The 24,460-nt window shown below is 40.2% G+C and overlaps 1 protein-coding gene across 1 annotated transcript in view; it reads right to left on the bottom strand.

Moving 5' to 3' along the window:
• Positions 1 to 24,460, bottom strand: part of PLPP3 (phospholipid phosphatase 3) — an 85,235-nt gene that overhangs the window by 15,151 nt on the left and 45,624 nt on the right. Inside the window, exons 2-4 of the mRNA XM_048496730.1 lie at positions 23,598 to 23,755; positions 11,842 to 12,125; positions 10,587 to 10,644 (exon numbers count right to left, since the gene is read on the bottom strand). Of these exons, the coding sequence (XP_048352687.1) occupies positions 10,587 to 10,644; positions 11,842 to 12,125; positions 23,598 to 23,755 (500 nt within the window). The remainder of the gene's footprint in view (positions 1 to 10,586; positions 10,645 to 11,841; positions 12,126 to 23,597; positions 23,756 to 24,460) is intronic.

Here is a 24,460-nt window from a genome sequence, read left to right as displayed (position 1 = left end):
CTAATACTCCAGTTCATAGAGGAAATATCTATATATTTCTTGCACTTAGAATCACACCAGAGATGTGGAGGAACTTTTCATCAAAGGCAGTTATGATAGGGACTGTGACAGGCCTCATCTACCAACTGAGGGGACCCACAGAGCCTCCTATGATTTTGGGGGTCTAGGGTTGTTTTACACCTACCCTCAGTTATCAGGTGTTCTAAAGTTAGCAAGGCTTTGAGATCTCTGCCGTGAGATATGGTTTGTGCCCACCGGTAGGGTTTTTATGTACTTTCTCCACACTATTCAAAATTTCCTAAACTTTCTATCATGCTCCCTCTTATCTTTATTTCTAAATGAACAGGGGCCCCAAAGCACTTCAGTCTTTCTTCACAAAATACCCCTAATCATTTTGGTAGACTATTTCTTTACCCTTTTTTAAAAAACGGGGTGATCACAGTATTCTGTGTGTGACTACAGCATAGATTTATAGAAAGGCATTACAATTCTGGCCATTTTATCTTCATTGCCTTAGATCCAAGTGCTATGATTTAAGAAATGTACTTTAAAGTTCCTTGAATATGGAATATGAAATACAAAATGATAATACTTAGGCAGTAAGGGAAAAAACAACAAAAACAAATCAGCAATCAACCAAGGATTTGACCTGAAAGAAAGTTGTTAAAGTCATGTCAGATGGGCATCGTTGCCTTCTCCCTATTTCATATCTTCCAACTTATTCTGATCTTGTTTTCTCTCAAAATCTGTGGGCACAATCTCTTCCCTCGTAGTTTACCAACCTCCAGGTACGACCTGAAGTTCTCCCAGAATTACAACTGTTTTCCAAACTACACAGATGAGCTCCATAGAGAAAATGACAGTTTCAGAGGGCAGATTCTATAGCATCACACCTGTTGAGTTCCCAGTCCTCCCCAAACTCCACCCTTCCCAGGCACTGATTGCAAATTTTCAAAATGGATTTTGGCATCTGTGTGAGGAAATTCAGATGCTAAAGAGGGGACAGCAGGAATGGCATAAACATCTATCCTCAAATTAAAGCAGTTGGGAGTTGAGCAGCTGGGTGCTCAGCTTCTTCCAAACTGTTGGCTTCCTCTGTAAGAGAGAGGAAGTTGAGTAAAACAGAGCAGACAGCGTGATAGTTATAAGGTCATAGGACTGTCAGCAGTGTATGCAGGAAAGGTAAGCATGGCACCCACATCTATTATGTTACACCTGCCATATCACACCTATTCAAGGTTTTAAGCCTGCAGGCAGGGTTGCTTGTTTTCAATATAATCAGTGTATGGCACCTAGCCTTTGAAGCCCTATGTAAATAATACATGTTATTAATCCTACAATACAGCATACAAAAACCTCCCACACGTTGTAGAGATGACCTAGATGTCTGCCATTCTCTTAAAAATAAAAAGTACACAATGAGATTTTCCAATTCCCTGAATTAACTGAATAAGTAACAGACAGTCAGACTAGCAGTTAATTGTCAAAGCTCTGGTGCTGAAGTTCACCAATGAGCTTACCCTATGCAACTTGTCAGTATTTTTCTATTAACGGTTCAGAACATAAGAAGATAATAAGGTTTAGGTGACTTGATGGTAGGGAAAAAGCCCTTCACATGCTGGTGAAAAGTTCATTGGGTGACATTATCTGACATATTCCAGGGCTGCAGAACACTCTAGAATGGAATGGGAATTTGAGGGCTGAGCTCCAGAGGTTCTGTACTAGCGATTTATGATGCTATTTATAAAAAGGCCATTTTTACCACCAATACTTTTTCTTACATTACATTTGCATCTGACAAAGGGGACTCCAAAGTTTCTGCTGCATTATCTATTTCTTCAAAGGGCCACAGGACTCTTCTTTGATACTTGGTGAGAAGATTTGGAAAAGCAGATTGCTAGACTGATTGCAGACCAAGTTTGAAAAAAGTTTCTTTTTCAATATGTGAAAGTAGTAGAATGACTTAACCTTCCCATCACTCAAGCCGGAAGGACTCACAGTAAGATAAAAGGAGCCCATAATATTTTTTAAAAAATATCACAGTCAGCCTCCAGCGTGAAGTTAGGGGTTGGGAAAAGACAAGATCCGAGTTCAGAAGGAGGCGGCAAGGCAGAGTGTAGTGACTGACAGGGAGAGGCAAGGGGGGAGGGGGGAGAGAGAAAGAGCCAGGTAGAAGGAATGAGCTAGGAATTTGCTGGGACAAAGGGAGAATTGGGTGCACCTGGGGCAAATAGGGGTGATAAGGGAGCACTAGGATAAATAGGGAAAAGATTCACTAGTCAGGAAGGAGAAGGGGGGTGATGCAGTGAGAGCTCCCTTGGAGGTGGAAACAGAAAGCAGCAGATGCGGATGGAAGGAAGCCAATGAGCTCAGTTCAAGGCTCCCCATTCTACTCCCCATTCTCCATGCTGGTGGAGGCAGGTTCGAGCAGAGCCAAGGTGGGAGGAGAGGGCAAGCCAGCAGGTGGGGAGGTAGACTCTAACAACTCTTAAAAAAACTTTAGCTCATTTATGCCAGGTTCCTCAGGGCTTTAAAATTTAATCCTCCTTCAACTTCATTATAACCTGTGTGTGTGTTTTAAAGGTAAAGGCAACAAATTTGCAGCATAGATGGTGGTGACTCTCCTCAGAAGAAGCCTTGAGTCTGGTAAAGTTTGGGTCAGGGGGGTCTAATTTTACAGGCCTCAATTTCCTGCATTGGAAACAATGGAGAATGGATAGGGGCATCCTCTTTGGGGGCCCATAAAGTTTGGTGATTGTACCTTAAAAAATACTTCTTCTCAGAGCTCTGGAAAAATTCCCCATAAGCTATAATAGAGCCAATTTTTTTCAGACTATCCCATACCTCTCCCCGCACAAATAACCCTATAACAGTATTAGATTTCGCTAATATTGTGGAATCCTGAAAATCTTCAAATATACATTAATCTGACCCCCCCCCCCCAAGTATACCCCGACCAGAAGGAAAAGTACCAAAAGCTCCCCCACTTTTGGACACCTACCCTAGAATCATTCAGCCTGCCAGCTGGGGACTTACCAGCAGCAAACTGAGGCCTAGGCCTCTGTCACTGGTGTATCAACCTCATGTCTGGTGCTCATATCGTCAGCCATTTGGGAATTCTATGATATTTGGGTAAAACTCTATGATAAAAATGGCTTCTCCTGTAAAGTTTTTGGCCAAATACTAGAGCATTCCCGTGTTGCTGAAGAAGTGGTGATGTAACTTCTGATGCATACCAGCAACTACATCAACAAATTATTGGCCACAAAAACGTATGTCTCAGTTTGCTGCTGATAAGTTCCCCTCACCCTCCCAGTTGCTTGTGGGACCTGGCAACGCTTCCCACACAGGATTGCTATGCACTAGCATTGGCACTGATATAGAACTATCCCATCCACTAAGAAGAAAGTGTTGCATATTTATTCTTGACTGATTGAGACTCAAGAGGGGTTCTGTAACTTTAAGAAATGCATAGAAGCCAGAATTTCTCCACATAATCTATCTTTCACCTTCTTACAATAGCAGGAAACTCTCCTTTTTATGCAACTTTCAAGGCTCAGGAGATCTTTAAATGACCAAAGTGTACTAAATTCACCTTTAAATTGAAAATAAAATTCATATAAAAACCTTCTTTTCACCCAACCTTTACCATAGTCAGCAGACAAATGTTTGCTACAGTGTGGGAAGAGTTAATGAATCTAATCTTGTATTTCTGTTGGTGAAACCCACCCCCACCCCCCTTCCTCATCCCTGGACCATTTTTGTCACTGATATTACTCTCTCTTCTGTCCTCCTATATTCCAAGGGCTTTCATTATAAAGTGAAACCAAGCTAAGGAAAACAAACATTTAATGTAAAAAAAACCAACTGAGCTTAAATTGTTTTTACAGCAGACAGTAGGCAAATTGCAAGTGGGTTTTGCTCAAGCCTTGAACGACTGCTAGTTCAGTCTTAGGAGATTTATGAAGGCGCCTGTGTGGTATTTATATAGTAATACAAAATGAGCAACTTCTACTGTGGGCCAATAAGCAGCAGCATGCAAGTATTACCCAGTAGCATAAACAAGATGGGTGTGACAAAACTCAAGAGGGAGGGAAGAAAGCGGTGACCTGGTGACCATATCTGGTAACAAAGACTTCTCAAACAAGTTGACATCGCAGCATCACCACACAGAAAACTTTCAGTGCAATATGCAATGTGACCATGATTAGGGGGCCTCCATGATATCTACGGAAACAAATAACTTATCCAGTGATTCTATACAGATAATGTGTGGTATTCATGCTCATTCAGTGACTTATGGAGCAATGGAGGAAAATTAATAGTAATTGCCTACATTTATTGTCTTAGAAAGTCTGGGGTTTTAAAAAATGTTTTGGCAACCTTCGTTATGCAGAAAAATAATAGATGTCAAGTGGTTTGAAAACTGAAAGCACAATACAAGTGCTAAGTATTATTACTGGCATAATTGTACACCCTATCTAATATCCAGGTACTATTTACATATCAAATGGGATTAATGTACATATACATCATGAAATCAGCACAGAGTAATGAAAGAATGTTAACTGACTTAATGGAGGTGCTCTGAGAGGGGTTTGTGCTTTTTGAAATGTATGTAATAATTACTGAAAGTCTGCTGAAATAATACTGTTCAAGAAAAATAAAAGGAAAGGAAGACATTTTTAAATAAGGTTTCATGGGATGGTGGAAAAAACACAAATCTGCAGTTTGATTGCAACAGTCTTTAGAAGGAGTAGAGGCATTCTGTTAGAGCTAGGTGCACACATAGGTTGATTATACACTGGTGCTCTCCACACAGCAAGGGAACGTTTCCTATGGGGCAAAGATTTATGTACTGACATGATCTATGTTACAATGCTGCAGATCCCCTTGGTTAGTGAGAGCTGCAAAACCCTGATGTTTTCCATCACTTTGGAGTTTCCGCTTGTTCTGGTTTCTCCCCCAGCTCCTTTTCAGCATTTCCAGGGCATCTATGAATGGCTTTTGCGAAAAGTATAAAAATATAAATATAACACAGAAATATTGATATAAAAATTTAAAGAGCTTTAAAAACAAAGCCAGCAATCTTGCAATGACTGGGAGTGACCCAGAAGTGGGGGCAGGCAACCCACAGCAGGTAGTGGGGTGCCTCTTTGTGTGTAAACAAGGAAACGTGAGGATACCCCACTACAAATCCAAGGCAGAGCAAAGAGCCCTGAGGAAAACACTTCATGCTTAATGGGCCACATTCCAGATTTCATCAAGGACCATCAGGAGAATAAAACAAGAAATTGCCATTTTCAGCCTGAAAACATTAAAATCAGCAGTAACGCAGATTTCTCTGGACACTCAAGGCCCACATTCAAATCTTGGCTTAGCAATTTGACTCTGAGGGTGGGATGTGGTTTATCCTACCTCACAAGATTGTAAGCAAGTTAATGGTTGTAAAGTACTTTGTGGGTTGAAAGTGCTTTTGGAAAGTATCAATACTTTTAGAGGAAGTTGAACTTGTTTCAAATGAATGAGGACCCAAGTCTGACCTTACTAATATTTGGTGAGTTGTAAAACATAAAAGAGTACAAGACAAAATTCTTCATTTGTTGAGTCTAGCAGTTGGGAATTGTCACTGATGCTTATCTAATGACTAACACACTGGCCATGATCCCACTGAAATATAATCAGATGCTTGCTATTTGGTGTCCCTAGAATTATGAACACTCTGTTCATCTCGCAGTTAAAAGTATAGTATAATTCTGGGAACTCAAACAGCATTTATGATTATCATCTCAGGAGTTTATTTCATAACACTGCATGGCACAACTGAATAAATGTCAGACAAGTTATAAAAGAAATCAGTTTAACACAATATGAGATTTTGGAGGCAACAGCCTATTTAATCAGATACATATTCAAATTTATCTGCAGCTCATTCAGTCATGAGATGACAGTTCCAAAGACGTGTGCTCTGTGGTGTGAAATTTGAAAGACCCCATTGCCGAGAACATGGAAAACCAGAATCTCCTTAGCAGAGAAATTCAGTACTTTTACTAGAAAGACATAAGGCATCCAACACATCATCCTCACCTCATTCTATCCCTGTATTCTGGGATGTATAGCAAGAAGCAGGGCCAAGTTTGGCAGAAACCTAATTCTGTATTTGGGAAAATAAAGGCTAATCTATTTTCACATAATAGTAGGTCAATATGTTAAATAGTTGAGTCTGGAAATCTGTCTTCTGGCAGCACCTGAGAGCAGAACCAGATGGTGGGCAAACAGTCACTTTAAAGTCCATGAAAGAAAATGACACTACTACCATGAAATTCAAGAAAAAGCCACAAACAAAAACTTTTTAAAAAGGGAATAGTTGTTCTTCTTTTTGGGGGCTACCTTACAAGTTATTTTAGTACAATGTGGTAGTGTCTTGTTGTCTACTCAATAGTGTAAGGTGTGAAACTTATTTTTGGTTTTTTTGTAAGCAGTAAGAAAAGTTGTGCCATAGAGCACAAAAATACCATAGCTTCCCACAGTCCCAGTGAAGATATTTTTAAAAGTTTTTATATTTTAAAATGTTACAGTTTTAACTGGTTCTATAACTTTTTTAAAAAAACCATGTTTACAATCTAATGTGTAAAGCAGCTTTGAGGAATGTAATGCTGAATCTGCAGGAACTAAAAATGTGCAACCTGGCAAATTTCAATCCCTACAGGACTACAGCAGGAGAGGGAGAGACCTTCAGAGACTGACTCCACAAAGAAAGCTTCCTTCACCTGAAGCCAAAGAAGAGGAGAGGAAAATTAAGACCTTGTGGGAGTGTTTGACATTAGTCAGCAATTCAAGTTTTATGCTGTGAATTTTAATGAAGAAAGCAGCAGAACAGGTTTTTTTTTTTTTACAAAACAATCAGTCAATCCCACAAAGCCTAGAAGCAACTTCTGTGCAGTTTCAGAATCAGCAGAAGCTTGGATGATGGTGATTATGCATATTTACTTTTATTTTGGGAAATTTTTACAATAAAACCCATATGTGCTGGCCCAGTTTTGCAGAAACATCCATTTGTTTGAAGATGCCCACTTTTTAATAAATCCAAAATTAAAAATGAATTGTTTGTGCAACATGTTTTAAATGTTCAGAAGCTCCCTCTTCCCTCAGGCCACCACCTGCTATTACTGCAATAGCTTCCAAGTTCAAATCCGAAGATCTCTGCAAGTCAGCCACTTAGTATTTCTAATTTTGTGAAATCACATGAACTTGCAATGATATTTTCCTTATCCTCCAGTTATATAGGAACTTTCCACCCTTCTGAACAGAGATCACTCCTGAACAGAGGTGAACAAAGTGGACAGAGTAGACCAGTGAACACAGATCATCACTGCGGAGATTATGGGTGGTGGTAGAAAAGGGTGGCACCAAATAAAAGTGGTGAAAGGTTAAAACAAACCATTTATTTAAAAAACTTAGACACAGCATTATTACTATAGCCAGTCACTATGTAAGAATTCTTGGAGTATGGAAGGGGGAAGAAAGAACAGAAAAAAATGTTTTACCGGTAATTTCTTTCATGTTGTATATGCCCCCTAATTCATGGGAAATGTTGTTTTAGCATCACTGAGAGGAAACTGTGTAAATGTTTACAGAATAACTTTGAAACATTTGAAGAAAAGTAAGAGAAAAATATAAGGAAATAAATTCATATAGATTCCAAAAACAGTCTAAAAGGTATGGTAATTAAATTACAGAGGCTGCTTCCAGCTTTAGCAGTAAAAGGAAAAGGAGAAGAAAAACAGCAGGGAATTCTGTTTTCTTTGCTGTCTCTTTGGACAGCAAAGACCAGGAGTTGCGGTGTGCAAGGTTCATAGAGATATAAAAGTCCATGCTTAATGTTTATATAAGTTCAGACCTGCTTTTTCCCTTCATTTCAAATCTAAGGTTACAGGAGATACGGGGCCACAAATCTTTTGAAAGTATTTTTTTAAAAAAGCTTTTTTCCTAATTACATTTACCACAAATCACTCCTTAAATCTCTCTCTCTCTCACTCTCTCTCCCTCTTTCCCTTCCAAAGAGCTTAGGGGAGTTCCACCCATAATTGACCTGCACTGAGTTCCTTTCACAACCTCTATCAAGCATGCTTCAAGCATTTACAGTCAGGAAACAGTGTGGCATAACAAGCTGAGGAAAGGAAGGGCAAGGCCATTTTTCATTGACAAAGAAAAACAAGACTAGGCCCATAGTTTTTGGTGAAACTACGTGGGCTGGGCAGTCCACCTGCCATACTTCCTGAAATGCTACCCAGAAAGCAATTTTTTAACCTAAAGAACCAGATAACTAGGATTTTTGCTAAGTGTATGTTGATACCAGATAAGCACGCTAACATCATCTCAGTTATGTCCCTTGGTAAAATTAAATACATGTCTTCTACATTTCCTACTTTTTTAAATTCTTGCTTTTAATTCTTGTGAAACTAGGTGTACCGAAAGGAATACAGATGTCATTATTAAGGTGCATAAGACACTGAGTCCTTGCTACCTTCCTATATAGGCAGCCAAATGCCTCATTGGATACAATTATCTATATATATAAAAAGCAAACAGTGACTTTGTTAGTCACTCCCTAACGCCAAAACGGCTGGATCTGGATCAGCTCTTCCCAAATTTTCATATATGACATCTCCTCCCTGTTGGGCGGCAGGTAATCAGACCTTCAAATCGCCGAAAGTCCATACCTGCGCCAGGTAAAATGTCTTTTTCCTGGCGCACCAGGCCATGAAGCTGGCTGTGTTCAACTGTCACCCTTAGAATGTTCGTGCAGCCTGTCTGTCTGTGGCCTGAGGGCTTGGTATGAGGGCTTAGAATGTTCGTGCAGATGGGCAGAGATGAGCAGTGAAAACAGTAAATAGGTAACACTGTTAGGTAATACGACTGGAAGTGAAGCACATACACACTTTGCCATGTGAGACACCAGGTGGGGTTTTCCCCCCTCACACGCAGGTAACTCTCTGTGCCTCACCCACTGCTACCACATAACACATATACTTTCATACACATCCAGCTCATCATCCTCACACACCACCTTCACTCTGCCCTCCCTCACATCCAACCACCACTTCTACCACTCCACTTCCTCACCCATATTCACCATACAGCTCTCTTTACTAAAAGCCTTAGCTGGAGTTTGCCTTTTTCTTTCTTTCTAAGAAAATTCCACGGGCTGGGGGCGCTTAACCAACACTACTGGTCTCCATTTCATTCTTGCACATGGCCCCTTTAAGAACTCCAGTAGAGAACTGGTTCGAGCATACGAAGCGCCACCTACTCTCCAAGCCTCTCGCTGCCTGACTGGAGATAGCCTCCTTGTCCCAATTCTGCCTCTACACTCCAAGCCAGGACTGTGCGTGTCAACCAGCCTCATGGACAGTGGGATTCGCACTCTGACAGTTCCGTTGTGGAATGGAAAGGGTTACATTATACTAAAAAAACAAGACACCACCATACAACAATGTGAATTGAAAAGGGAAGGATTCCATTTGACCACCCCAAAAGGCTATGCTGCGGATCATTGGAGCTGCATGGACATCTGTGTGGGTTGCGGACTGTGATGAGAAGGACAATTGCCACAGCAACGCATGGCCCTGCTAGTTAAATATTAAAAACAAACAAAAGAGGCTACTTGCCATTACAAAGTTCCATGCCACTGTCCCTTTAAAATGGTCCCATACAGTGATATGTTCAAGATTATATATTTTTGCTCCTCAAGCATACATTAATAAATTCCATCATGATACTGTACCTCTCATCAAGAAATTGTGGTAGAAATGTTTAAACATTCAGCTATGGAGAAAGAGACTTAATTCCACCCATCAGGCAGCACTGTTTTGAAAGGAAATCATGACCAGAAACTGAAATACAACCCCTTTCACATTCTCGCCTACATTATTAATTGAATATATCGAAGTTTACTGTTTTTGCCCTGAGTATGATAATCATCATGTCAGGGAGGACATAACTGATCATAACCAAACTCACGTTTATTTATATTTTTACTCACTGCCTGCTTTGCTCAATGAGATTCAAGGCAGTTACAAAATGCAATGTTGACCCTATTGTGCAAACAAAGGCCTACTGCAGAATTTTTCTAAGCAATTTTGTATACAGATGTATGATAACATGGAGAGAGATCATTTTGAACGCAGTGCTCTACACAGTGAGGTTACAGGCATGACTGGGGTTGGGGCTCTCTAGCACCCAATTTACATTAACTATTCAGCACCAGAGTAGGGATGCTCAAAATTTTGCTGCAAAAACATTTGATTGTCAGACTTAATTTGACAGAATGAACTATCTTTAAGACAGAAAAAAAACCCTGTTGGACACATTAAGTCTCAATTATAGAGATGTTAAGATCATAAGGCTTCAGTGTATGAACAGTTTTCTGGAGAAGTGGCAAGTAAAAATCTGTACAAATGGTTTCACAAATGATTATCGTATTCTTGTTGAGAAGGGTACACTGCACAGATTAGAAGAGGGTTTAATGTACCTCTGTAAATGTTATACATAATTTGTTGTAGATTAAACGGAATTACACTTACCACCAAATAAAGCATGGTGTACAGGGAGAATGAGGCATGGCCAGAGAAGAAAGATTTCCTGAAAGAAAGAAGTAGCAAAGTAAAGCTACCATCACACAATGTGAATGAATAGATGAACACCATTCACATAACATTTTTGTTCAATAACAGTGATTAAAATTGTAGAGTCATATGACTATAATTTCTTAGCCAAATCGCCACGTCTATTTTTAGCTTAAATTCAAGATTGATTTTAAGTACTAAGGTGGGGGATTAAAGGAGGACAGAATACCTTTGTATTTGAACATTATAATCAATAATTATTTATATTCAGAGTAATGTAATCATTTATTATATTCTCTGTGGTCTTCTAAACAGATGAATTTGAATAACTGGTTTAACCTAATGGGTGCAATAGAATCTAAGAACAATTACATTCTTTCATATACGTATACAGCTATTGTTCATGTCTTTGATGAAAATTAAATTATTGGCCTTGGACACACATTGTGTAGAGGATAAATCCCTTGTGTGACTCAGTTCTCACTGATGGAATGTTCACAGTATCATTGATATATACTGTCCGAGTCCTCCTTCCTACCCTCCACACCTACCTCATTTGCTATAATGATGATATTTATATAAAATTCTGGATAGATGTTATGTGGCCCAAACTGTTATGCTCCGTTGATCAAGTGATAATTCCCTGTATTGAATGGCACATCCATCAGAGGAACAGAAGTTTCTTGCCTTCTCCCTCCAGCTGCAAGGCACTGAACTCCCTGAAATGCCACTCATGAGGGACAAGGAACGCACAGAAACTGACTGGGGGCAAATAATGGGTAGGAGAAATCACCCAAACTCTTACCTCCTGCCTTACATTTGTGGAAACTATTATTCTCATCCAAGCATTTGATTTTATTGTTCAGTTTGATTTTCATATTGAGCAGCAGTTCCTTACAATAACTATAATAATAATTTTAAAGAGTTCTGAATAAATGAATGCAACAAATATTAATCAAATATGCATCATTCCAAATTTTATGGCCTTCCCCAAGGTTTTATTTTAGCGAAGGGAAAGAGGAAATTCCCAAACATTTAAAAATTCTACCAAATCCATATATATACATCCATATACAATCTCAAATTATCAAGGTTTCTATTCTTCAGCATGTCAATTATCCATATATTTTAATGGACCTTCTAAGACAAAAAGGCAAATGGAGGCATCCTTTTCGCACAGTTCTGGTTCTATTGAAAGGAAAATTCTTCTCACCTGGCTTCCTGAACTTTGCTTTCATCTGGATTAAGGCACCGATAAACTTCAATATAACCTTTTGAGCAGTTAGTTAGTGAAATATTTGGATTGCAAACTGCCAGGAAATTGGGTCTCAAGCGTCCAACAGAGACTTTTGCAATGTCTGTGAAAGACTGGCTGATGGCACAACCAAAGACAAAGCAACCAACTTGTTTGTACAAAGCTGCCACATATGGGTTCTGGATGAATGATCGGGACTTCTCCTTCAAGCAGTGGATCCGATAAAACTCTCCTATTATGATCTGAAAGAACAAAGATTTATTTTTAACTATTATTGAGAAAAAAATCCCCTCATCTTCCATGACTAGGCCACAAAATAGCACAAAATAGCCCATAAGATAGTAACAGTATATTTGAAAAGAAATCTATCATAAGCTTTCAGTCTCAGAAAACTCTTTTCCACTGTCACATTCTGCTGAAATTTTTCTGACAGATGTTTCCACTCTTCCACTGAGATGCAGATGTTTCTAGTCTTCCACTAAGATGTTTTGAGACTTCCATTATTTAGTAGTCTATAAACAATGAAGAAAAGCTGTAAATGAGAGGAAAGCTTCCATGAACACACCAAGAGATTATCATGACATTAAAGTGTTTTCACTGGTCATCTTAATTGCCTAACAAAACAATCCAGATTGGGGGCGGGAGGGTGGGAGGAGAGCTGCGCTATGTCCAGAGACAGTGTGGTGAAGGCAGTATCAGCCACCTCCAAAGGGGTTCCAGACAGCTCAAGCAGGAACGAAATTCAAAAACCCTTCTGCTGTCTGAAGAGCCCCACAGGGGAAAGACACTTACACCATTGTATTTAAGGTGTAAGCCTGAGGGCAGCACAAAAGCCCGGTGAAAGGCAACCAAAGTCAACTCCCATCCTCTCTGAAATACCTCCAGAATGGGCCCAGACGTGCCTCTGCTAGGCACATGCTCTTTTGGGTCAGGCATCATGGAGCTCTGTGGCACCCGTCCACATCCCAGTTTGCCCTCCCTGCCAGCATAAGTGCCTGTAGAGTAAGAAAGGAGGGGGCTGGATGGATGGATTGGCCAGTAGCTGTACCATAGTGGGTGGAGTTACTGGTTTGTAGAAAGAGAGTTTGTTCAGAGCGTGGGTGAGAAGAGTGTTCAGTGGGTGAGGAGTGAAAAGTGAGGGAGAAATCTGTATTCTTTGTGGAAGTTACAAGCCTAAGTGGAAAATTATGGAATTAAGCTTTGTGGAAGTTATTCACCTAAGTGGCAAATGAGAAAATAAACCATTGTGGCTATGTCTATTTATGGAACTTTATAGAAGGAAGAACTATACCAAGCTGAAACCATTACACCTGTGAACTTTACTGAAGCTGTTATGTTTTTATACTTCTAAATAAACTCTGTTTATGTTTTAGTGAAAACAGCTGCTTTATTTAGAATAAAGGATCTCCTTTTACCTCAGAGACAGTCCCATTCACTGACCATTTTGTCATTCTACAAACTATAACTAAATCACCCTGTTCCTTGGGTCTAACTAAGAATTCTAAGACAAGAGCCTTTGGTGGTAATGAAAATAATAAATCAGTTCTAAGTCTAAGATTTTTGTGAAAGGTTTTTTAAAAATGAATGTTCAGAATAAACTAAGAAAAAAATTGAAATGACATTTGACTGGCCCAAAGTACTCCTCTAAAGCTGCTTCCATATAAAGAAAAAATATGTTTATTGGTATATTGCAGCGGTGTACTGCCCACGGGAAGAGGGGGGTCAAATGACCCCAGGCGCACCAGTGGGGGGGGGCTAAATTGCCCCACCACACTCCTCCCCCATGCTGACCCAAGGGTAATTTGACCCCCCTGTCCCCGAGGGTGGTACATAGTGCCTGTTTGAGCTGCCTCCTTCCCTCTCCAGGCCCTGGGGGGTGGGGCTCAGAGGTGGAGCGGAGGTGGCTCGGACAGGCACTGCGGAGGCAGGATGCCTCCTGGGCCACCCACTGCAGTGCCCTCCCCCGCCTCCCTGCAGGCTGGTTCTGCCCTCCCCAGGGCTCGAGGAGGGCAAAAGGCAGCCTGCAGGGAGGTGGTGGGTGGCTTGGACGGGTGCCATGGCAGCAGGCCAATCCAGGAGCCAGCCTGTTGATGTGGTGCCTGTCCGAGCCACCCCTGCCCCTGAGCCCCACTCCCGAGCATGGGGGGTCAGGGAGCACTCGGAACAGGTGCTTTCTCCAGACAGCATTTTCCCCCAATATGCCTCTGAGTATATAGATAGCATTTCCAACATTTATCCATCTCAAAATTACTAGATTATATTATAAATGTAACTTGGTATGCAGTATTGTAAGGCATTGGGGGAATCTCTCGTATGTGTTGTAAAACGAAATTATCTCTTATTCCGAGACTTCACTTATAGCAATTATGACAAACTTAAAGGTGCCATTAACAAAACTGGTATAGTTGCTTTCATTTCATCACCCTATATCAGTGGTGGTGAACCTATGGCACGGGTGCCAGAGGTGGGACTCAGAGCCTTCTCTGTGGGCACCCGCAAACAAAGTCTTCCCCACACACATCTAGGCTGGCCTGGGCTTCTGGACTCGATTATTAGCATTAAACCTAAGACCTAGTTTTGGGGAAGCAGTGTAGGTAACCCTGTTAAGTGCCATTAACTCAGTCAGAAGTTGACCTATGTGGTTTCCTGATGTCTATCTGCTTGTATGATTGTATATTTTTGTGTGATCATATGACACAAGTTCCTAAAATGCATTTTTTTTCACAGTTGCTAAAGTAGTATGAAGCTACAGCATAGTATTTTGGGGAATTATGTGGAAACCTCTTGGGCTGATGCAAAGAAACACCTGGAGAACCTGAGGCTAAGATAGCAACAAGTTCTTCTGTGAGCACAATTCATAGCAAACAATAGATAGTTTAGTGGCAAGATAGCAAATGCCAGACAGACAAAATGTGAATGCTATTTGGCACTGAAGAGCTGCCACCACAAAGGAAATTAATATGAAGATCCCTGAGGCTAGACCAATGCTGTCTAGGATTTAGGAGGTAACCTGTTCCAGAGTTGCATATATGCTGTGGACAGCACAAATATTACACAGCTGATGGTGTATCTAATTTTTGGACAATCTTCAAATGCATTCAATGAGCCTAAATTTGCATGTGGGGAGAAAGCAAACATCTGCATCTCTCTCTCTCTCTCTCTCTCTGAGAGCATATGGTTTATTTACCACAGATGGCCTCTCATCGACAGGCAGAGCATCTTCTCTACAAGCAAAGCCATCAGCCTCTTTTCTGAATTGCTCATTTACAGAAAGATGACTTCTTTATAAAGCCCCTGTGCTAGCTGCGGATACCTGGGAATACATTTCTGCCATTTCTGTCACATGAACACAGATAATGGTGGCCTGTGAGAGTATACTATTTAAAGCACAGATAAATACAGGTAAGATGCACAAATGTCAGCTGCCCGAGATAGCATCTGCTCTCCATATGTATCAATGCACATGATGAATGTGAAAGAGCAATAATCACCTTTATTCTATAGGGGTTGATATTTGGGCCCAAAACAAGTAAGGAAATAAAATAATAATAAACTGGTTTAGGGTGACAGGGTAACAATAGGTGCAACATTCTGTCCTCAGCATTCACAAACATTTTGATCATCTCAAAGCATAGATTAGCCCAAAATTAACATATTTTAATCAGGGGCAACCAAGTCTAGGGACTGATATTTTCTGTCACTGCTGGTGGTCCTGATAATTACACAGATGTAGCAGACTGTAAATTGGAGACTTCAGCCCCCCACCAGCCTACCACTGTGTAGTCATGACCTGTCCTGCTTTCCTTGAAATCGTGGCTGGACCCTTAATGAGAAGCTGAAGTAGGATAAACTTGTTCTTTTGGCAGTGCTGTCCTTGATTGGGGGCCGGGACGGGGGAAGAAAGTGCAGGCAACTAATTCAGCACAGATGTACCAGAGCTGAAACTTCATCCTGAATAAACAACTCTTAACAATATTAAGCTCTTCTTCTGACTTGTGTCTCCAGAAAGCAATATGCATAGGGTGCCACAGTGTGAACTGCTGGAAATGCTTAAAGAGGAGGGAAACAGGGATGACACAGTGCAAAATGTTTCAGAATGTAGAAAGGAGAGCAGCAAATCACTTTCATCAAATCTTTGAAAGGCTTCTATACAATTAGTTTGCAGTTGTTGCTATTCATTTTTCAGCTATATTTCATTTTCACATCATTGTTTTTTCACTAACTAATTGGATGGAAACAGTGAAGGTTTAAATCTAAATCACACGTTCCTCTCTTTTGGGATTGTTCTTATTTTCACTTCTTAAATGCAACTGTTTTCATTTTTAAAAAATATATGTTATGGATGTTCTTTAGGTGTTTCTGCAAGTGGGGGTGCTGGACAGTTGTATTGTGCAGAAAAGATCTCACACAGGGAATAAAATATCCCTTCATCTCTAAGTCATTGGTTCAAAATCACATCCAATAGGAGCTATCTTCGAAGATACACAGACATGCATAACAGAATCTTAGCCACTCGGAGGACTCCTTTACCTCCCACTGAGAAGCACTGGGTAGAGCTGCACTTCACAGACCATTTAATTTTTCTGTGCAGCAAGAAAAAAACGAAGATGATCCACTGAGGGCAGGTCAACCCAATGCTTCTCAATGGGAGGTAGATGGGTCTTATGAGCAGCTAAGGTCTCATATTTGTGTCTGTGTAGTTAAGGAGATAGCTCATCAAAAATATTTAAAAATAGAAAAACTATATATTGCCAGAATCAGCAGGACGAGTTGAGTACAACTATGCACTTTTCAGGTTGAAATGGTACCCAGGATTGGAGCCTGCAGAATAAATGTTCTGCGGCAACCTTCAGCAAATGGTGGCAGGGAGAATCCCTTCAGCTGCAAATATCAGACACAAAAGGAGGGTGAAATTGACCAGAGAGCAAAACAGTTGGGTGGAAACAATAAGATGCCTCCTGAGCTTCGCATTCTGCACAGCCTGGCAGAGGATGACTTGCAGGTGCCTTAAGGAAAAAAGGTGTATTTGAAGTGGGGTTTTTTTTTTAAAAAAGGTGCCCTGAGTTAAAATAAGGCACTGTGAGGATGTCTTGTGGAAGCTGTGTGGAATTCCTTCCCAAGATGCCTTTCTTTGAGGTCTTCAGGATGTCTTATTTGTGCTATGCAGAATGGACAATTCACTCTCATGAGCTGAACACATACAACTTCTGAACATCATGGTTGGCTAAGAGCTTGCATCCCAGAATGTAAAAGCCCCAATAAAGCTTAACTATTTCCTTTCCCACTTGCTGGGCTTCCACAATATAAAGACCCTTCATAGAGCAGAAAAAAACTGACTACAAATTAAAGCCTTCTTTAAACACATAAATGACAACAGGTGGTATGTTTTCTCCTCTAAACTTCTGTTACAGGGAACAAATATTTATGTGTTTCTCTGGAAAACAGAGATGAACATGCAAACAGAGAATGAAAGGGGTACTCAGTTTCAACTATGACACATACAAGTTGACCAGTAAGAAAAAGTTGACATGGCTGCTACTATTATTGTGGTTAAAGTGAGGTCTGTTGAAGGGTCAGGCAAGCCATATTTTCTAAATTAAATAGAATGCTCTTTGCACTAAACTTTAGAAATATTTAGGGGAGGTCTGGAAAGCTTAGTCCCTAAGGCTAGTAGTATCTCTAGGGTTTTATGCATTTATATCCTCCCATGTACTGATAGAGATAAGGGTCATGGCCTTTGCTGTTTATGTAACAAAAACTTTGTGATTCCTTCAAGCCCCATAAAACGTGACCTAGACCTTTCACTGTGGACTAGAGACTCCACTGATGACACTATTTAAAATAAAGAGTTTGCAGTGTGAAAATGATTGTCTTGTTTGTTGTTCCCTAGAGCCCCTGTGCTAGCTTTGTGTTTGGAAAAAACACACACACACATCAAATGGAAAGGGAAAACACCAGTGATCTGTGTATTTGGGAGGAATTCTTATTATGTTAAGATAATTCTGCCTATATTTTTTTAATTAAAAAAAGCATATTCAGTGAATGGAAATAAAACTATACAGCAATTCAGTCCATATGTAAAAAAAAATTGAAAACAAGCGACAAACATTATCTTTTAGATTGTGACACTTATAAGGCTATCTTATGCAGAATAATTCCAGTCTAAGCCCATTGAAATTAATGGTTTTATACTGGTGTTATTCTCTTTAGGATTCCGCTGTTATTCTAGTTGTCCATTGGTTATTTCAAGGACTGGTACAAGTAGTAAGAAAAGTTAATTTTTAATTAGCATTGTTACATGCTTTAATTAACAATGTTACGTGAACTGTTGCACACATGTAGGATTTCACTTGTGTAGAAATGGAATTTCCCTCTTTTGGCACCTGGGTTAATAAAACATAGTCTAACATGTAAGGCAACGCCAGTAGAACACGCAGTGTATAAATATGTCTGAAATCATTTACCAATGTTATGAGAAAAATCAACGTAACAGCTAAGCAGTTATCTCATTTGTTAATTTGTGCATTTTATGAAAGAGAATATTTTTTAAAATTTATTGTTGTAGCTTTTTGAGTATAGTAAGTCTGTATGTATTTATATTTTCTAAGGCAATAAAAATAGTAAAAGAAGTCAGAAAGCCATTTTTTTGTCTTTTGCCACAATGACCCATTCCACACAACCTTTTGTTGAAAATGTTTTATTTCTTGCCACCCACCATTTTCTACCACTTCAGTGATTCTCTGTGCTGACTTTTCCCAGGAACATTTGCTATGTCCACCATTAATGTACATTAATAAATTACATGAACATATTTGTTTTTCTTTTTAATAAATTTTCTGTGAGGTATCTGCAAAGCTACGAAGACACAATATGAGGCAATATGAACAAAATTTCAAATCTCCGTAGATTTGAAAAGTTTTTTTTAAAGAACTGCTTTTGCCAGAAATGCTCTATTTTTCTATACCATGCAAGCAAAACCGCCAAAACGGTTCTTTTCAAAATGTTTTTAAAATGTTTTAAATGTTCTGTGCAGAAAAAAACAACTAATCTGTTTGTTCACTTGTTTGTTAGAGCTGTGTAACTTTCCATAATAAAAAGCATAATAAAAAGGTTCATTTTTTTCCTTCATATTTCACACCAGGTTATTTTTGTTGTAGAAGCAACTTCAGAGTTGCTGGTTGTTGTTTTTTTCATTTATTTCTTTTTCCCCCTTCAGGTTTTAATTAGCTTGCCATTTTGTGTTAGAAAGCTGATGGATTATATAGTCAGCTGATTATGTTTCCAGTCACATTTCCAGCATTTATATACATCACTGGCTTTCTCCTGATCAGAAGCAGATTCTGCAAGGAGCCAAAGTGACAGTACATTAGGCACTTACATGAAAATTACACTCTTTTTTCCCACTTTAGTTTATGGCTTTTCCATAATGGGGGAGTTCCCCTGCAGGGTAATTTTTTTCTTGTTTATAGGTTTATTCATTAGCTTTTACATTTTAAATGCAAAACAACTGATCACAGGGTTTTGAGTTCATAATAGACACACAACACGCTTTTTTACCATCTGAAATATTACTGCATATAGGAAAAAAGCACTGCCGATAAAATAAACCAACTAGGGATGCCAGCCTCCAGGTGGGATCCAGGTATTCCTGGAATTACAACTTGTATCCAGATTACAGAGAGTTCGTTTTGAGAATTTCAGAATAGTCTCGCAGAAAATCTTCCATTTAGAAACTACTGACCATGCTGAGATCTGCTTAGTTTGAAGAAATGTATTAATAACGTAAATGTATTAATAACGTAAATGTATTAATAATGCCCTCTGGCCACTCTTTGTTCTTTCCTATTCCCTAGGCCCGTGATGGCGAACCTATGGCACGCGAGTGCCCAGATCTCCCCCTCCCCCGAGCAGGTCGCCGCCGCCATTCCCCCTCTGCCCGAGGGAGAAGGTGCTTGCCTTCTCCCTCAGGCAGACGGGGAAGTGGCAGCCTGCTTGGGGCTGCCTGCTCTCGCGTTGTGGGAGCAGGTGGCGTTGAGCAGGGAACCCCCTCTGCCCGAGGGAGATGGTGCTTGCCTTCTCCCTTGGGCAGAGGGGGAATGGCGGCGGTGGCAGCCTGCTCAGGGCCGCCTGCTCTTGAGTTGCGGGAGCATGCGGCGTTGAGCAGGGAACCCCCTCTGCCTGAGGGAGAAGGTGCTTGCCTCCTCCCCCGGGCAGAGGGGGAATGGTAGAGGGGGACCTGCTCGGTGGCCTCCAACACTCCAGCCTGGGCACTTTTTTAAGCCGAGAAAGGGACCCTTTCTCGGCATAAAAAAATCCCAAATACAGAGGCTGGAGTTCCCCTCTCTCTCTGAGAGGAAAAGCTGGAGCTCACTTCTCTCTGAGAGGCTACCTCTCAGATAGAGAGTGGCGCTCCAGTCTCCTTTGATCCATCCACCCCTCACCCCCATCAAGCTTTCTCTGCCCATGGATCACAGGGTCCATGGGTAGTGACAGCTTTCCCATCCCCCCCCCCCCCAATCCCTATCAAGCTTTCATGGATCACAGGGTCCATGGCCTGCATCTGTGTCTGGCATCTTCAGAGGTGTATCACAGAGGGAAGTCACAGAGTGTATCACGATGTGTAACAGACTTCCCTGTGATACACTTCTGAAGATGCCAGACACAGATGCAGGTGAAATGTTAGGAGTAAGATCCACCAGACCACGGCCACACAGCCTGGAAAACCCACCAGAACCTGGAATACCTCAGTATTTAGGTTAAATTGCCATATTGGCACTTTGCGATAAATAAGTGGGTTTTGAGTTGCAGTTTGGGCACTCGGTCTCGAAAAGGTTCGCCATCACTGCCCTAGGCCATCTAAATTCTAGTGGGTCCTTTATGGAAATATTTATCTGTAAATTAATTTATAAAAAATGTAAACAGACCCTCATACCTGTGTCTCATGGCAGCTTACACAGGTTAAAACAATAAAAAAAACCACAATGAAACATCATAAATAAAATATAAAAATTACTATTATTATTAAAACATTACTAAAACAAAATAAAAACAATATTAAAATAACCTCCACGCTAACCTAATGCCTGCATGAAAAGGAAGGTCTTTGCCGTTCGCCTAAACTCATAAAGGCTAGGCACGTGACGAATCTCCGAGGGGAGATTATTCCAAAGCCTGGAGGCAATAATGAAGAAAGCCCTCCCACATGCCCTCACTGCCTGTACTTCAGCAGGGGAAGATACCACCAGGAATGCCCCTCTATGACCTCAGTGTTCCTTTTAGTGTTCCCTTTATTGTCATTTGTATTCTTTTTCAGCTGCCTTAAGAAGTGGAAACACTGGTGCAAAACACTACAAAACTGGATCCTATCTACGGCCATGAAACAGCTGATTTTCCTGTGTTCTCCTTCCCCCAACAGTTGTTTCCAGTTTAAAGTAAATTCAATGGGTTGCAGGACCTGCATGTATTAATAGCCTCAGGGGGGGGGGGGAGTTTGGTTCTGTGGATAGAGGGATTTTTGCCCCCTTGCCTTCCTGAAGGAGCCACCCAACATACATAAGTACATGCATGCCTGGGAAACTACTGAGTCAGAAGGGACACCAAGAGGGCAGAGGAACGCAACAAAGATCTGAAATCCTTCTTTCCAGGATCAAAACTCTGCTTTTTTACAAAGTGACTTTTTACATTACAAGTGGTGGAGGTCATATACAATCTTTCTCTCATGCTGTAATCAGTACAGCCAGCCATCTTTCTTCTTATGCATTTCATCTTTTGTTATACGCGACACTCCAGGGGTGATCAGCCATGTGCCTCAGCTGTTCAAGGGCCATCCAGATTTGATTCTGGATTTCATGCTACAAAACTGAAGTGCAGACTAATGACCTAGTGAATATAACAGCACCAGGGCAGATTCACCAGAGCCCCCACAGCCTTGAGCTCCAGCTTCCATCTGCACTCAAAACAGTTGGCCCCTACAGCCCTGCCAGTCTCACAGCCTCTACCTGCCATGATCAGTAAGATCAGACAGGTCCCTGTGCTGAGAGGCAGGGAACTTTCAAAAATATTTTTTGGGTTGAGAAGCCCCTTCCAGGAGGTACAGTCTGAGTGCCCTTAAAGGATACAGGTGGTGCACTCCACCTGCAAGTTCTGCTATACAGGACCTGTTGAGATGACCAGTCATGTAAAAACATGACACCTGGATGGATTTTCCTCCTCACCCAGCAATGTGGCCAGGGCTAGCTTTTCTTCTGCACCTTCTCATTTTTAACATATTGAAATAGATGGGGGTGAGAACTGAATGTGTGGATGTAGAGTAGTTTTAGAAGTAATTGACACTCACTTTGGGGGAAAATCTCAGGTAGGTGAACTTTTAGTTCCTTTTTCTTATATGATCCCATTGTTTTTAAGCAGAACTACTTATGAGTCTGAACCACCCAAAAGCGATTGCCTTGGTGGTAATAATTATTTTGTTTAATTCACTTGCAATTTTAGATGGAGGAGAGTGATGCAAGGTAATTTGGGCAGAAAGTAAGTATTTATTATGTAAATAATGAAATAAAAATATTAGTAAAGTGTTCATTAATGCAATGATGCATGTTAACTCCATTCATGTGCCAGCACAGAAGTAAATTTCTTCTTGCTTAAAAAAATACAAAACCTTGAGCAGTGTTTTATTCAGTAATGAGAAAAATGTTGGTATAAATTTTTTTTAAATGCAAACAGAATTATCTGATTTAGTATGAAAAAACTGGGAACACAGAAAATGTTCCTTTCTTCCATCTAGGTTTTCTATTTCTCTTTAAAACATGCCAGGTTTAGTACATGTCAGAGCTTAACATTGTCTGAAACATTTTTAGACAGTTTTGGCTAAAAAAAACAGGACATACGTCATAAGTAAGCATGAAATATAGAATAAGTAAATACCACAAAAATTATCTGAGTGTGGACAAAGCACACTAAATCCTTAATGACTCTAAATTCTATTTTGCCTGGGAGTTTGCAATTGCTGAAATATGAAGTGACTGCTACCTTGGTTGTTCTATGAAGCTGACAGGATTTGGCTTGCTTGTGTGGTTTTGAAATGAGTTCACTGTCCCCAATACTGGGTTTATTTCCCGCATGTTTACATATCCCTGTGCCAGGTAATTAACAGCATTCTTTTCACCTGGTTAATCCACTAATATTATTATCATAGTTGGAAAAAATCCTAACTTCTTGAATCAACTGTTACAAAGATTAGACTGATCTGTTTAGTTATTTGGGGAGACAGCATTTTTTCTATGCTTAAAAGTAACAATGTAATTTCCAAGGCAACTGAGGTCTAATTTGTAAATCACTTTAGGCAAAAGTAGTTCTGCTGACTGCAGTATTAATATGAGAGAGAGAGAGAGAGAGAGAGAGAGAGAGAGAGAGAGAGAGAGAGAGAGAGAGAAATGCATTGTCTTGCATTGTCTTCTACTTTTGCGATGTACTTTTTTCAGTTTATGGGATGTTTTTAATACGTATATTCAATAGATGTTTGTGCTCTCTGATTGCATTGTTTTTTTATAATTTGTAATCCACTCTGAGTCTTAGCAAGTTATAAATAAAATAAAATTTTACTAACAAATGAATCGAACCATCAAAAGTACTGAAACATTTCTGAAATAACTTTCAATTCAGGAACTGTTCTACTGTCACTTGATTAGGAGATATCCACAGAGTACAGTGCTACTTACAGCAAGTATGGCTATGAGAATGCCTGCAGCACACAAGACAGCATCATTGATGGTCTCTCCACTTTTCAAGGGATAGCTGATACTCTCATCGTTACAGTAAAATCCTCGTTCATAGGGCGCAATTGTGCTTGTTTCAATTATCAGAAATGGTAGGCCAGCTAGTAAGGAAAAAAGCAAGAGAAACAAACGAATAATCAGAAACACAGGCAAGAATTAAATGACATTTTGGTATCTGCAACAGAAAACACTGTCTACTGGAAACTCATGAACACATGGAAATTGCCTTATACTTAATCAGACCATCAGTCAGTCCATTCTGCACTGCAAAAATAAGACACTCTGAGTACGCAAAAAAAAAAGCATCACGGGGAGGAACTCCACACAGTCGTACTCAGAACACCTTATTTCTGCTCAAGCAGCCCTATTTTGAGTATGCAAAATTACTTTTTTTTACCAAGTTGTCTACAAGTTGTCTCCTCTTGATGTGCAGAGCTGAGGAGACATCTTATTTTTCTCGCCTAACTCTTGTCAGTTTCATCCACTGCTGTGTGGTGCTGCAGGAATTCTCTACGCCTGCAGCTTTTTGCTTATGGTTTTCCCAGGAGGTTTGCTCTTCAGACTCCAATCCTGGGTGCCTTTTCAGCCGCCAAAGTACATGGTTGTACTCAAGTCATCCTGCCTATTTTGGAAATATGTAGTTTTCCCTATTAAATTTTTTTTGATGAGCTGTCTTTGAAGACATGCAAATCTGATTTTAGAATCACAGCCGATTTTCAAATTGTATTCACATAGCTTCGAAGACAGCTCATCGAAAATTTAAAAGAAGAGAATACTATATATTGCCAGAATCGGTCGGATGAGCA

The sequence above is a fragment of the Sphaerodactylus townsendi genome, linkage group LG05, assembly GCF_021028975.2.
Source record: "Sphaerodactylus townsendi isolate TG3544 linkage group LG05, MPM_Stown_v2.3, whole genome shotgun sequence".
Taxonomy (NCBI): Eukaryota; Metazoa; Chordata; class Lepidosauria; order Squamata; family Sphaerodactylidae; genus Sphaerodactylus; species Sphaerodactylus townsendi.
The sequence above is the reverse complement of the archived record's forward strand: the minus strand, read 5'-3'. Positions and strand labels throughout refer to the sequence as shown.